The sequence below is a fragment of the Mustela nigripes genome, chromosome 3, assembly GCF_022355385.1.
Source record: "Mustela nigripes isolate SB6536 chromosome 3, MUSNIG.SB6536, whole genome shotgun sequence".
NCBI lineage: Eukaryota > Metazoa > Chordata > Mammalia > Carnivora > Mustelidae > Mustela > Mustela nigripes.
The window spans coordinates 119034251-119051338 of NC_081559.1; the positions used below are offsets into that span (position 1 = coordinate 119034251).

A 17088-nucleotide genomic window follows, 5' to 3' on the forward strand; every position below is an offset into this window, starting at 1 on the left:
AAGAAACCCTAAGACCAGCAGGAGAAGAGAAATCATAAAGATCAGAGCAGAAATCAATGAAATAGAAACCAAAAAACAATAGAACAAATCAATAAAACTAGGAGCTGGTTCTTTGAAAGAATTAATAAAATTGATAAACCCTTGTCCCGACTTATCAAAAAGAAAAGAGAAAGGACCCAAATAAATAAAATCATGAATAAAAGAGGAGAGATCACAACTAACACCAAAGAAATACAAACAATTATAAGAACATACTATGAGCAACTCTACGCCAACAAATTTGACAATCTGGAAGAAATGGATGCATTCCTAGACACATAAAAACTACCACAACTGAACCAGAAAGAAATAGAAAGCCTGAACAGACCCATAACCAGTAAGGAGATTGAAACAGTCATTAAAAATCTCCAAACAAACAAAAGCCCAGGGCCAGACGGCTTCCCGGTGGAATTCTACCAAACATTTAAAGAAGAACTAATTCCTATTCTCCTGAAACTGTTCCAAAAAATAGAAATGGAAGGAAAACTTCCAAACTCATTTTATGAGGCCAGCATCACCTTGATCCCAAAACCAGACAAGGATCCCATCAAAAAAGAGAGCTATAGACCAATATCCTTGATGAACACAGATGCGAAAATTCTCACCAAAATACTAGCCAATAGGATTCAACAGTACATTAAAAGGATTACTCACCACGACCAAGTGGGATTTACTCCAGGGATGCAAGGTTGGTTCAATGTCCACAAATCAATTAATGTGATACAACACATCAATAAAAGAAAGAACAAGAATCATATGATACTCTCAATAGATGCTGAAAAAGCATTTGACAAAGTACAGCATCCCTTCCTGATCAAAACTCTTCAAAGTGTAGGGATAGAGGGCACATACCTCAATATCATCAAAGCCATTTATGAAAAACCCACCACAAATATCATTGTCAATGGAGAAAAACTGAAAGCTTTTCCGCTAAGGTCAGGAACATGGCTGGGATGTCCATTATCACCACTGCTATTCAGCTACCTAAAGCAATCTACACATTTAATGCAATTCCTATGAAAGTACCATCTATCTTTTTCAAAGTAATGGAACAAATAATTCTAAAATTTATATGGAACCAGAAAAAACCTCGAATAGCCAAAGGGATATTGAAAAAGAAAGGCAACGTTGGTGGCATTACATTTCCGGACTTCAAGCTCTATTACAAAGCTGTCATCATCAAGACAGCATGGTACTGGCACAAAAACAGACACATAGATCAATGGAACAGAATAGAGAGCCCAGAAATAGACCCTCAACTCTATGGTCAACTAATCTTAGACAAAGCAGGAAAGAATGTCCAATGTAAAAAGGACAGCCTTTTCAATAAATGGTGCTGGGAAAATTGGACAGCCACATGCAGAAAAATGTAATTGGACCATTTCCTTACACCACACACAAAATAGACTCAAAATGGATGAAGGACCTCAATGTGAGAAAGGAATCCATCAAAATCCTTGAGAACACAGGCAGCAACCTCTTTGACCTCAGCCGCAGCAACATCTTCCTAGGAACATCGCCAAAGGCAAGGGAAGCAAGAGCAAAAATGAACTATTGGGATTTCATCAAGATCAAAAGCTTTTGCACAGCAAAGGAAACAGTTAACAAAATCAAAAGACAACTGACAGAATGGGAGAAGATATTTGCAAACGACATATCAGATAAAGGACTAGTGTCCAAAATCTATAAAGAACTTAGCAAACTCAACACCCAAAGAACAAATAATCCAATCAAGAAATGGGCAGAGGACATGAACAGACATTTCTGCAAAGAAGACATCCAGATGCCCAACAGACACATGAAAAAGTGCTCCATATCACTCGGCATCGGGGAAATACAAATCAAAACCACAATGCGATATCACCTCACACCAGTCAGAATGGCTAAAATCAACAAGTCAGGAAATGACAGATGCTGGCGAGGATGCAGAGAAAGGGGAACCCTCCTACACTGTTGGTGGGAATGCAAGCTGGTGCAACCACTCTGGAAAACAGCATGGAGGTTCCTCAAAATGTTGAAAATAGTACTGCCCTATGACCCAGCAATTGCACTACTGGGTATTTACCCTAAAGATACAAACGTAGTGATCCAAAGGGGCACGTGCACCTGAATGTTTACAGCAGCAACGTCCACAATAGCCAAACTGTGGAAAGAACCTAGATGTCCATCAACAGATGAATGGATCAAGAAGATGTGGTATATATACACAATGAAATACTATGCAGCCATCAAAAGAAATGAAATCTTGCCATTTGTGACAACATGGATGGAACTATAGCCTATCATGTTTAGCGAAATAAGTCAAGCTGAGAATGACAGCTATCACATGATCTCCCTGATATGAGGAAGTGGTGATGCAACATGGGGGCTTAAATGGGTAGGAGAAGAGTAAATGAAACAAGATGGGATTGGGAGGGAGACAAACCATAGTTACTCTTAATCTCACAAAACAAACTGAGGGTTGCTGGGGGAAGGGGGGTTGAGAGAAGGGGGGTGGGGTTATGGACATTGGGGCAGGTATGTGCTTTGGTGAGTGCTGTGAAGTGTGTAAACCTGGCGATTCACAGACCTGTACCCCTGGGGATAAAAATATATGTTTATGAAAAATAAAAAATTTAAAAAAAAAGAATTGAAAAAAATTATTTAGAATTATTTCGTAGTTTAGAATATGATCTATCTCTGTAAGTGTTCCTTCTGCACTTGAAAATGTATCTTTTTCAGGTTTGAGGTGGAGTGCCCTATTACTATCAGTTAGGTCAAGTTGGTACTGGTATTCTGGTCTCCTATATGCTTAGTGATTTTTTTCCATCTATTTTTCTATCAATTATTGACAAAAGAGTGTTCAATTTGCTTATTTTTCCTCTTAGTATTGTCAGGTTTTGGTTTTTGATTTTATAACTCTGTCATCAAGTGCTTGCTTGGCAATTTCTGATTGAATCAGAAGAGTTGTGAATGTTGGGTTATTCACTGCTAGATTTTTTTGCATTTCCTTGATGAATAGTGAACTTCATTCTGCACAGTTATATTACCTGAGAGCAGTTTGATTCTCTTTGGCTTTTTTTATTTTTATTAGAGCAGATAAAGAAATCTTCATCTTAGAACTCATTTAGCCCTTCTATTAAGGTGACACTCTACTGAGAACTCTATCCAGTGCTAGGTAGCATCAGGTCCTTCCACACTGGCTGTTAGTACCACAAAATATTCTCTGCCCTGGGTAGGAAATTCAGGAATTTCTGACCTAGAGATTTCTAGTAGTTCCCTTCTATGCACAGGTAGTTTCCTGAAATTTGTACTGATCAGTATCCAACCAAAGACCAGGAGAAACCCCTGGAGGTCCAGAGCCCTCTCCATGGAGTTTTCTGCTTTCTGGTGCCCCCTGTCACCAGTTTTCACCATGCCGGGACCCCCAAACTCCAATTTCTGCTTCCTCAACTTACCCAATCTCTGGCTATGTAACCCTCCCTGTGCTTCAACTTGAAAACTGCACAGTCACAGAGATCACATCATGAGTCCCTGTGTCATGGATCACAGCTCTTTGTTGTCTATTGTCCATTGCCTGAAAACTGCTGGTTTATATATTTTGTCTGTTTTGGGGGGGTTTTAAAAGCAGAATGTAGGGACGCCTGGGTGGCTCAGTTGGTTGAGCGGCTGCCTTCGGCTCAGGTCATGATCCCAGCATCCTGGGATCGAGTCCCACATCGGGCTCCTTGCTCCGCAGGGAGCCTGCTTCTTCCTCTGACTCTTCCTTCCACTCTGTCTGCCTGTGCTCGCTCTCATTCACTCTCTCTCTGACAAATAAATAAATAAAATCTTTAAAAAAAAAAAAAAGCAGAATGTAAATGCTGTCTCCTACAACATCATAGTCAAAAGCAGAAATTTGTCTCTGTTTATAAATCAATGGAATTTTTTCATATGTTATACATCAAAGATCCTTTTTATACTGAGAATAAGTTACTAGTGATCTGATGGAAGGATCATTTTAAATAAAGTCTTTAATAAAGAATCTTTACCGCTGTAATGATCTATGCTTTATTCTGAATTCTGGGCTCTAATTTATCTTGACAAAGGAAAAATTAAAAAAAAGAAAGATGATCTTTGACATTCAAAAGCTGGCCTAGCACTCATGGATAGACCATGGTATTCTATTGAACATAATCTCACAGAATCCAAGCTAAGACAAGGTTACTCTGAAACCTTGATAAAATGGAACAAAACAAGGCTACTTGCTAATTTTGTCTAAGCACAAACAAAAACAAGGTTACTTTGCCACCCACAAAATACCAAACACCCTCTTCTTTTGGCCAGATTCAGTGAATCCTATATCCAATCAATTACAGTTTTATTCCTATTCTATTCTCCCCTCTCTATAGATAAGATTAAGTAAGATACACAATCATAGTTTTGGTGCACATTTTCTGGAATTATTCAATTTAGAGCAAATTCCTGCCTTCTTTCCCTCTCCAAAATCACCTACCCAAAGTTTAAGTTTATAACATGTTTTTTCTAACATCCTCTTAATGACAGTCCCCATGACTCCCACAGCATGTGTTCTCATTTCCTGCAATTAGTGACAAACTCAATTTGTTTAACTAACAGAGATTTACCTGGTGATTTTTGGATGAATGACAGTGACAATTTAGATAAGCCCAAAGGGGCTCTAATGTAGGACTTTCAGGCAATGAATGAGCAAAAGAAGTTTTACCCATATATTCTTTTGTTCCAGTCAGAATTTTTGTATTTTCCAAGTATCTATAAATCCAAAAACATTAAGCTAGCTATTCTGTTCTTTGTAATTTTATATTCTTAAAAAAATGCAATCAGGCTTGAAGCCTCTTGGAAAAAAAAAGATACTTTTAAAAACCTTTGAAATATTAACTTTATAATTTGATATATTTACATGTTTAAAAAGATGGTACCTTGTTAGCATTTATAGTCATTTATGGCTTATGTTAAGTAATCAAGTTGAAAAGTCCTTTAAGATAAACTAGACAGATCAAGAAAAGTCAAAGACATTAAGTTAATAATACTTTATATCACTAGCTAAGTTTAAAAAATATCAAAAATATATTTGTATTTTAAAAATATACCATTTGGGGATACCTGAGTGGCATGGTCAGTTAAGCAACCAACTCTTAGTTGCAGCTTAGGTTGTGATCTCAAGGTCATGAGGTCAAGCCCTGCTTCAGGCTCCAACTCAGGACAAAGTCTGCTTCTCTCTCCCTCTCCTTTCCCCTTGTCCCTCCCCACCCCTACTCTCTCTCTCTTTATCAAATAAGTAAGTCTTTTTTAAAAATACACCATTTAAATTAGCCATTTCTTTAAATAAATAAATAACAAATTAGCTGTTTCTTTAAAAAAAAAAAGACTTTATTTATTTATTTATTTGACAGAGAGAGAGAGAGATCACAAGTAGGCAGAGAGGCAGGCAGAGAGAGAGGGAAGCAGGCTCCCCGCTGATTAGAAAGTCCTATGTGGGGCTTGATCCCAGGACCCTGAGACCATGACCTAAGCTGAGGGCAGAGGCCTAACCCACTGAGCCATCCAGGTGCCCCAAATTAGCTGGGGTTTTTTTTGACAAGTTGTTCATAAAATAGTGAACTAATAACTATAAAATAATAATAAATATAATTAAAAATAATAGGTATTACTTGTGGAGCATAAGGAATAACACAGAAGACATTGGGAGATGGAGAGAAGTGAGTGGGGGGGAGGGATTGGAGAAGGGGACAAACCATGAGAGACTGTGGACTCTGAGAAACAAACTGAGGGTTTTGGAGGGGAGGGAGTAGGAGGTTGGGTGAGCCTGGTGGTGGGTATTATGGAGGGCATGTATTGCATGGAGCACTGGGTGTGGTGCATAAACAATGAATTTTGGAACACTGAAAAAAAATAATTGAAATTTTAAAAAAAAGAAAGAATATATGCTATGGAAAAATTTAAAAAAATAATAGGTATTGTTATTTCAGGATCAACTATTGTCAAGTGTTTTATCTATATTATCCTTAGATCTCAGAGTTAGCCTGGCAAATAGCTACTATTATCCTTATTTAATAAACAATATAAGGAAAATAAGGTTTAGAATTGTAAAGTGAAATGCTCAAGATTAAATAATTAATAAGTGCAACACATATTCAGTCAGATCAAATTTAGTTCCGTCTTATTTCATACTTAGTTCAAACTTAGTTCATAATATCTTATGTTCTTGGAAACACTGTTTTGTCTCTTTCTGTAATTTCAGTAGACAATGGAATATGATGTTGATATTTAAGACATGGAGCAAAACATAACAGTTTAACACAGGTATGAAAGCCTGTTTTTATATAATAGAAATGCTCTAGATAAAATATATCACTTAGCAATAGTAAACATCTAAAGAAAAGGAAAAGTAAGGAATATGAAGTTATACATTGAAAAGGAAATATTTTAAGTTTAAAGTAATGACTAACTAAAATGGATTGTATTACTTCTAGTTCAGTGGTCATATGAGGACCATTACTAGAAAATATCATTTCACAAGAGATATTTAGTTCCTATTAAGGAGGTTAGGATGAGAAATTTATTGGCAAAAAAAAAAAATTATCAATGAAAATATGTCCATTGTATCAGCAGAATAAAGACAGAAATTTTGGATCAAGAAGAGTAATTGAAAGCAGGATGACTGACTAATAATACAAGAAATATTAAACTGTGCTTCCTAAGAACACAGCAGGTACTCTTGTTCAGAAAGGTAGAAGCATTAGAGTCCTCTGCATCATTTGAAGAATAAAAACATGCTTTGGAAATGCTATCCTCCTTAAACAGTGGTGTTCAACTATATAAAAAATGAAAAATTATACCCAAGGAAATGGTCTTTACCTTTGATAAAATTGATTGAATCCTCATAAATATTCATTTAATATACACTTTCTTAATATATAATAATACTATATTCCTACATAAAAATCCATTCTATTTCTTATAAAGATAATTACTCCTTACTCCATTCACTGCCCTGACACAATCAATATAAGAATATAAATTATTCTACAGAAACAACTGTGCCTTATTAATGCTTAAAATAACATTTTTGCTTTATTACTTGTATTTAATATCAAAATGTCTCTTCATGTAGCCAACACATGGAAGATATTCTAATGCAATATAAAGAAAGAATTCATCCTTAAAGCAGAATGTGGCTTGTCACTATTTAGTACAGTAGATTGCTAGGTTTTATTCATTTCTCATTACTAAAAGATTGCACCCTTTGATTAACACCTCCCCATTTCTCCTGCCCCCATCCCCTGGCAACCACTATTCTACTCTGTACTTCTTTGACTATTTATATTTCTCTTACAAGTGGTATTATATAGTATTTGTCCTTCTGTGTCAGGCTTACTTCACTTAGCATAATGTCTTCCAAATTCGACCAGGTTATCACAAATGGCAGGATTTCATTCCTTTTTGATCCTGAATAATATTCTAGTGTATGTATGTATGTACCACATTTTCCTTATCAATTCATCTGTCAGTGGACAGAGGGTTATTATAAATAATGTTGCAGTGAACATGGGAGTGCAGGTATTTCTTTGAGATCCTGAATTCAACTTCTTTGAATAAATATCCAGATGTGGGATTGGTGGATAACATGGTAATTGTATTTTTTAATTTTTTGAGAAATGTTTGTACTTTTTTCCAGAGTGGTTGCACCAATTTACATTCCCACCAACACTGTGCAAGGAATTCTCTTTCCTCTGCACCATCTTCAACAATATTTTTTTTTTTCTAATAGCCATGCTAACTAGTGTGAGGTGACTTCACATCATGTTTTTAATTTGCATTTCCCTGATGATTAGTGACATTGAGAACACTTTCATATACTGTTGGCCATTTCTAAGTCTTTCTGGGGGAAATATCTTTTCAACTCCTTTCCCTATTTTTAAATCAGGTTATTTGGATTTTTGTTATTGAATTGTAAGAGTTCCTCATATGTTTTGGATTTACTGGATATATGTTTGCAAATATTTTTCCATTACATGAGGTGCCTTTCATTTTGTTGATGGTTTTCTTTGTTGTACAGAAGTTTTTTAGTTTGATATAGCTCTAATTATCTATTTTTGCTTTTGTAATCTGTGTTTTCACTTTCATATCCAAGAAATCATTGAAGACCACTGTCAAGAAGACTTTATGTATTGTCCTGGTAATGTTATAGTTTCAGGACTTAAGGTTGAACTGTATGCTTAAATATTTGCTAAGAGGGTATATTATGTGTTCTTATCAAAAATAATTATAATAATAATTCAGGTATGGAAGGAAACTTTTGGAAGTGATGTATATATTTATGACATAGATTGTGGCAATGGTTTCATTGGTGTATACTTATCTCCAAACTCATCACGTTGTTTACATAAAGCATACACATCCTTTTATGTGATAATCATACCTCAATAAAGTGATTCTAAAAAAGGATCATAGTTTGGATCACCTGGATGGCTCAGTCAGTTAACTATTTAACTCTTGATTTCAGCCAAGACCATGATCTCAAGGTCTTGAGATCAAGCCCGTGTCAGCTCTGTGCTCACCATGGAGTAGGCTTGACATTCTCTTTCTCTCTCTACCCCTTCCTACAGTTCATACTCTCTCTCTGTTAAATAAGCAAAAAAAAATTAAATAAATAAAATCTTTTAAAAAATGAATATAGTTTACCAAATTTTCAATTGACCAAAAGATAAAAAAAAAAAGAATTACACTAACAAATCCTACTTCAATATCCTTTCTTCACTTTTCATTGCCACTTTTTTAGATTACAGACTATGTCTTAAAGACTACAGGAAAATCAAAAAGTATACTTTCATACTGAATGTAAGCAATTATGTCAGTAGCAGAATTGCCATTGCAATGCCCTACTATATTTTCAAGGCTATGCAAACAACTATCATGTCTTCCTGCCTTTCTCAAAAAGGATTTTAATCCCAAAAGCATTGTGAACAATAAGAATCATTAAAAGAAAGGCCATGTATAGAGATCTTAAAGAAAAAATATTTCAGGCATATCAAGCTCTTCTGTAGTTTGATAGAGATACTAGAATGAATTGGCTTTCAGAGCTATAATTAAAATTATGAAAAATTCCAAGGATTAGGGATTACATATTTGGATTCCAAAAATCCTCTTTGAATAGTGATTCACAAGAGCATGGAATCATGCTTTAAAATTAGCAAACAGAAATGCCTATTTCCATGGCTTTAAGCAATAATAGTATTACTCAATATTAGTAAGACCACTAATTATGATCAGAATATAAAGCATTTACTGGTGAGTATTATGTGCACTTTAAACAAAAATTAGAACTTTTCATATGTTAATTTTTATAAACTATTTGTGACTATATTTGATGAAAAACACATCACAGTGATAAGGGTTTTGTTTGTTTTTGTTATTAAAGAAGTTGTACTTAATGGTTTTTGTGATGGTCCTACAATATAGTAGAAATTATCTAAAGATGAAGAAACACACTTTGTCACAGGATGACTCATTAGTTATATAAAATAAAATTAACAAGCAGAGAAGTAAATAGAAACAAAGGTTTGTAAAAATATATCCAACTGGGGCTCCTGGGTGGCTCAGTGGGTTGAGCCTCTGCCTTCAGCTCAGGTCATGATCTCAGGGTCCTGGGATCAAGTCCCACATCAGGCTCCCTTCTGAGTGGGGAGCCTGCTTCCCCCTCTCCCTCTTCTGCTCCCCCTGCTGTGCTCTCTCTCCTTCCCTCACTCTCTGTCAAATACATAAATTCTTTAAATATATATATGTATATACATATATATATATATTTCCAATTGATCATATTTTAGTACAATAGTCTAACACTTTGGTCTTCCAGGAAACAGAAATCTGGATTTCTTTGGACTGTTACAGAAGCACATTTCTTACAGAAATGATTGCAAATAGTTTTTGAAAATAAAAAGCCACAGAGAAGATAGAAACAAAACTGAGAATCAAAAGCTTCTGGTATTTAAGAGTCCTATTAATTAAAGATCAAGGAGTATTCTATATATCTGAGCTGATAAATATCCCATAGCTTATCATGAATGAGGTAAAATATCTTCAAATATCTTATTAGTATTTGCATCACAGCACTAAAAATTGAGAGAAATGTCTCACTAAAACATCAAATTGCCATTCAGTAACAGTAACCATATAACATAATTTCTTCATACTGATGAATTCATATTTCCAACTGAAATTCTGAAAAGTGAAACTAAATTTTATGGGATTTCAAACTATTCTTGAAACCAGCAATAAAGTGTCAAATGTTAAAAAGTTTACTAGAATAGCAGTCAGGAGATCTAGGTTGTAATAACAATTCCACAAACTTTTAACCTTAAGCAAATCACTTAATTAACATTGGATTTGGTTATTCATTTGTCGAACAAGAGATTAGAGCTCATGCTCCGGGAGTTTCCATATCAGATAAATGACTATGAACTTGATAAATCACAGGTATCAATTACCTTCTATGAAATGTTTATTTTGTGTCAAGTGATAAACTAGACTCTTTGCTTGGAATATCTTAATCTATAGTAGAAATACCTTCATTTCAGAGATTTGGAAACAGATTCAGGGAAGGCAACTTGCCCAATAGCATACAACTAATAAATGCAGGAGCTGGGATTCCAAATGAGCGCTGTCTGTCTTCCTGCCCTCATGCCACCTCTGTCATGCATTCTGATTTTTATCCAACTGATGACAGAATATTCAATCATTCAAACTGCATGACAAAACTTAAAATAATTGCTCAACTATCATGTAATGACACTTAAAAAGCTTCTATTTGAACCATAACCATCAATGATTCAATAAGGAGTTTTTATTACTTACAGCTGTTCCAAAGATATGAGTCCTTTAAATGTTTGCTTATCTAGGGCATGAATTTCGTTCTTGTACAGATACCTGAAAAACATAAAAAATTCTATTAAGTTATAAATTTGCATAGATGCCACATTTCTTATATCAGGAATTTTTAAGCTACAACGTGATGCTAAAAAGCTTTGGGATGTTAATAGATCCCTTAAAATATATAGAGACTTTGATTTCATTTAAATATGTTCAAGTATCTGGGCAAGAGAGTTCCAAGGCTCTTGTCAGATTCTCAATGAAATCCTTGATCCAAAATACTAAGAATCACTGCCTAAAACCTTTAAAACTTAGAGTGATTATAGAAAAGTTCTGACTAATGAGATCACATGTACTGGGTAACAACTTTTCTAAGAAAAAGAAAAGTTGGACTACAACAATGTTTTTTTCAAATTCATTCTATCATACAGAATATATTGAACCAGGAGTTATATTTGCAAAGCTGGCAAATATCACAGGACTCTTCTGAAGGGAGTAAACACATATTAACAAGGTCCACAAGGTGTATTTTGGTTCTCCCATGGCTGCTGCTGAAAACCTGAAGGAAAAGAACCTGTTAATGGATTTACAAATATGATGATGTAACTAATCCAGCCAAAAGATTTAATGAAAACGATTTACACAACATATGAACACTATGTTCTTTTTTCATCAACTATAGGATAGAAAAGTTATTTCATTTTTTAGATCTCTATGTGAATACTTTGTGAATGTCATGAAAGTGAAATCTGTATCTGTTCTACTTGTGTCTCTGGGGATCTGAGGCTATCAAAATTCCTAAAACTTCCTACTAAGTTCCTCTGGAATGCATCTTTGCATAAGCTAGAGCTCACAGTGACTTTGAATGCATCAGAATCACCTGATGGTTTGCTAAAAACAACTGCTGAAGTGGCGGGGGTTGGGAGGTTGGGGTACCAGGTGGTGGGTATTATAGAGGGCACGGATTGTATGGAGCACTGGGTGTGGTGAAAAAATAATGAATACTGTTTTTCTGAAAATAAATAAATTGAAAAAATTAAAAAAAATAAATATGGACATTGGGGAGGGTATGTGCTTTGGTGAGTGCTGTGAAGTGTGTAAACCTGGTGATTCACAGACCTGTACCCCTGGGGATAAAAATATATGTTTATAAAAAATTAAAAATAAATAAATAAAGTAATTAACTAAATAAATTAATTAACTAAACACACACACACACACACACACACACACACACACACAACTCCTGAGCTTGCCCCCAGCCCTATTCAATCCAATTCTTTTGGGGTGAGGTTTAGGAAACTGCACTTAACGAGTTTCCCAGTTGATTCTGAAGCAATCTTTCTGCAGATGACTTAAGAACCATAGAAGCCATAGAAATCACAGTTCTAGTAAAATTAAAAAGATTACTTTTCCAAAATGTGCTTAGGGAAGCTTTGGAAATTCCAAATTACTTTCTCTTCTCACAGATAAGAACCTCTGTAAGTTTCTCAGAACAGTAGCAGTAACTAGTAGAGATTTATGTCTTACTGGAGATATTTCCTTAGCATTATTTGATACTATGGAAGATCTTGCTTTTACCTAACAATCTCAAAAATATAGCTATATGTTAGGAAAACAAGAAGTGGAATTTTCTAGAACCATGTCTCTTCAACTAGCTCATAAAGATTATTGAGCTGTGGTCTCAAAAACCACCACTGATTCTCAACTATGGTTATGATCTGGGAAACAAAGGCAGAAGAAAAACTATTAAATTTTCTTACTACTTAGAATCCATTGACAAGTCCTTGAAAGAGGCAGAGTGACATTCCTCTAGGAACCCAGTTGCCTCGATTTTAATACTTTGGTAAGTGCAAAAGGCAATATTAGCCTGACCCACAGGATTCTGTAGCCTACTATAACATATAAAATTCCTTTGGAAACTTCTTTTATCTCTATCCCCCAAGATACATGTTAGCAATCATCTTCCAAACACATGACCTACTGATATACATCTGAAGATCCTCATGACTGTGTTTTTACTAAACAGTAATAAATAACATTTTCCTAACAATATCTAACCCCCTCAGGACGCTGGAAACCTTGTTTCCAAAATATCTGGGTGGTTTATGCCATCCCTAACCCCCTTCCAACTTGAAAGTATATAACAGGCCATTTTTCATATCCCAGGTGCTGCTCTTTCTGCCCACAGGTCCTGTCCCTGTGCTTTAATAAAGCCACCTTTTTGCACCAAAGACATCTTAAGAATAATTTCTTGGCCCTCAGTTTCCAACCCTAACATTTTTCCTACATCAATTGTGTGTGAATCCATGTATTGGTACAAGAATCAATATTTCTAAGACATCATTTTGGCTCTATCTCAGGCCTTATACTGATATCTGGGATACTGCCTCTGTGAACTCTGATTTCATAATGGGTCCACCATGTGAAATAGCACTGAGATTCTTCAAAATTCCACAGATGATAATAATATGTAGAAAAGTTTAAACCTCTATTCTATGGGTAGAAACCAGGTAAAAATTATTTTGTAAATTTATTCCAGAGGATTCAGATATCCCTCCCTGGTAAGGACCTTATACTCTCTGAATGTCAAGGAACCACATTACTTTTCAGGTATCATATCCTGAAGCATAAAAAATTGACCCAATTTCTGTAGAGATGTGTATAAAGGCTTAAATTGGTTTTTTATTACTATCATATTTAAATAATGATGAGCTGCTTCATAAAAACTAAACTAAATTATCAAATATTCATTGAGGAGTCTCAAAACTGAAAACCACCTGTAAAATTTTATATCATATATACAGATTCATTTTAGACTTATATCTTATAGAAAACAATACTAAAAAGGTGACCAAATGGTATTTTAAAAAGAAGCAATAGAACTTCTGTAGTTAGATATGTACATGCATACATAATGTATGCATTCAAGATACACTGCTCCTTAGGTTAACACCAGCAAGAGAACTTCCAGCATCCTGTGGGATAATGGAAACTACCTGAATTCAAACCTCTCCACATATCCTAAAAATGAACTAAGAGGAAAAAACAAATCATCTAGAATCCAACCTATGCTATGATAGGAGGAAACAGAAAATCAGTATCTTCAATTCACATTAAGTAGGGGAAATAGTAACACCAGCAAAGTCAGATCCAGAGTCTGTCTTGCAGAAATGGGTCAGGCAGGATTTTATAGGCAAGGGAGATGGAAGGAAGGGGTGGAAAAAGAAAGCTGAGAAAGTGCCAACCTGATAAAAATCTGTCTGAGCTCACGGGAATCAGAGCCCTAACTCCTGGGAATTGACAAAAAAGGGCTGAGAAAATGAATAGGGGAAGCATCTTACAATTGCTAAGCATCTTGTCGAAGAGTGGTATTAAAGGTAAAAAAGGAAGTAAGAAGCCAAAGGGTCTTAAAGAGACTAAGATAATATCAGATAATCTAAAGACACACCCAGGGGCACCTGGGTGGCTCAGTTGGGTAAGCATCTGCCTTTGGTTAAGATCATGGGCCCAGGGTCCTGGGATTGAGTCCTACAAGAGACTCCTTGCTCAGCGGGGAGTCTGCTTCTCCCCTTTCCTTTGACACTCTTCCTGCTTGTGCTCTCTGGTCCTCTCTCTGTCAAATAAATAAAACCTTTAAAAAATTAAAAAATAAAAGCACACCAAAAAAGGCTGGACTGAATAAAGTAATTGTGATTCACTCTGTCAACAGAAGAGCATGGCCTTGAAGTAAGAAATAAGCCATCCAAAGTTCTCTTCTCTACCCTCATATTTAATCACTTGCTACTCAAATCAAATGTTAGTATCTAAAGTTGAGAAACTTTGCACAAGAAAACAAACTCGTCTTATCTTTGAATATCAATGCAAAATTAATAAAAATATTAGCAAACTGAACTCACCACTTAGTAGTTCTAAGGACCAATATTTATGATAACCTTCTAAAATAATGAAAAAAAAATGGGGCAGAGGGGCAAGATAGCAGAGAAATAGGAGACCTTGTTTCAATCAGTCCCCTGAGTAAGCTAAATATCTACCAGAACACTCTGAACACCCATGAAATTGGCCTGAGATGTAAGATTATACACCTCTGGATCTCCACGGGGGCAGAAGACATCAGTGGAGAGGTAAAGTGGAGTGGGAAAGTTTGGACTGATATTGGAGGGTAAACAGAAAGGGAAGAAAGCCCCCAGAAGTGACCCCTTGGAAAGTAATACCCCAATACAAACTTGGAGTCTGGTTAAAAGCACTCAAAAAGAGCAAAAGATCTTAAGGGGCAACTGGTGGAGTTGGGTGGTCATGGACATAGGCCTAAGCCCATATTCCTGGACAGTCAACGCAGGCAACCAGCCATGCCAGAGAGAGTCCAGCAGGGCCTCCAGTCCATGGTCCCTGAGCCCGTGGCTTTTCACTGCTTGCACCACCACTTAGGCTTGGTACACTCCTGCCCAAGGCTGAGAGAGCCCATTGCAGGTGGTGACTGGTGGTATATAGGACTACAGCCATCTGTGACTAGCAGAAGGCTCTGAGCGCTCCCAGCCCACACCTGAGAAAACCCCATGAGATCTCCGTTAGGGAACTGCAGCTTTCTGACACCTGTGCAAACCCAGTGTCTGAGTGTACTCGGCATAGGCCTAGACTCCAGACAGCAGTCCCAGACTGCTCCCTGACCAATATAGCTCTCTGGGCCAATATAGCTCCTGGTTTTAGTGGCACAGGGTGTGCAGAGACAAGTGGGAGCTTTGAGGGACTACTGGGATGATGGTGCACACTGCCTGTGGGAGGTTATGTTGTTCAGTAGAGTTTGAAAAGGGTGTCTGTATGTTCTGGACCACCCAGAGGGGAACAGTCTGAGGCCTCTTTCTGAGGTGGAGGTCTAGGTGTAGACAGATTCTTACTTTGCTCTGACCCTCTGAAAAGCCACAAAAAGTCCTCAAAGAATAAAAACCTCCAGAGAGCAAAAGCCTAAAAAAACAGTTTCCACAGAGCCAGCCCCTTGATAACAGGCAAGGTGACTCAACCCAAGCAAGATGGGAAAACAATGCAGCAGACACCACCCCCAGAGGACAACCCAAAGAACAAGAGGACAACCACCACAGGGTCTCCATAAAATTGTGAAATCCTAACATCAGGGGAAAACAATATATTAACATCCTGGTATTGGCCTAAAACCTATATATTTCTTAGATACAACTTTTCTTTCTTTCTTTCTTTTTTTAACTCATTCTCACAATTTTTATTATCTTAACTTTTGAACATACTTACAACTAGAAGTTTAATACAACATATTCCTTAATAACTTTGTAACTTGAACTTTTTTATACATATAACTGTTTCTTTTTCTTTTTCTTTTTTTTAAATATACATATAGATATAAGCTTCAAGGTAATCCTTTTTCTCTATTGAATAATACCTTTATATATAAGCCAATTTTAATTCCCTGTATCTGGGAAAGTTGAGTACTTTAACAAAGTTAACAAGATACTCCCAGGAAGAATCAAAATAACCTTCATTGCCCACATCAAGGATTTATAACCACCTTCCCATCTTATTCTTTGGTCAGTGTTTCTCTGTATTTGTTTTTGTTCTGGTATTATATAAATCTTATTCTTGGGGTTCATTTTGGCCAGGTTATTCTTCCTTTTCTTCTCATTTACTTTTGTTGGTCTTTTTGTTTGTTCTTTTTTGCTTATGTACCTTATAAATCTTAGTTTGGGGGCTCATTTTGGCGGGTTTTCTCATTTCTCTCTCTCTCTCTCTTTTTCTTTCTTGTTGGTCATGACTTCTAATTGCTCTGAAACTTTTCCAGAATGCACCTTGCCTGGATCATGGTTGATATATTCAGCTATCCCATCAACCATCTCTTACCAAAATGACTAGAAAGAAGAACACCCAACAGAGGAAAAATTTAGAGACTGTGCCCTCTGCCACAGAACTATTGGATATGGACATAAACAGAATGTTGGAAAGGGAATTCAGGATTACAATTATCCAGGCCATAGCTAGGTTGCAGAAAACCATTAATGACAACATAAAATCTTTAAGGGTGGAAGTGAGAACTGACTTGTCAGAAATGAAATCTTGCCATTTGCGACAACATGGATGGAACTAGAGCCTATCATGCTTAGCGAAATAAGTCAAGCGGAGAAAGACAACTATCATATGATCTCCCTGATATGAGGAAGT

The 17088-nt window shown here is 36.1% G+C and overlaps 1 protein-coding gene across 1 annotated transcript in view; it reads right to left on the minus strand.

The window, feature by feature from the left end:
* The window catches only part of PXDNL (peroxidasin like), a 479104-nt gene that overhangs the window by 215689 nt on the left and 246327 nt on the right, over window positions 1–17088 (minus strand). The window contains exon 4 of the mRNA XM_059394566.1: window positions 10891–10962. Within this exon, the coding sequence (XP_059250549.1) occupies window positions 10891–10962 (72 nt within the window). The remainder of the gene's footprint in view (window positions 1–10890; window positions 10963–17088) is intronic.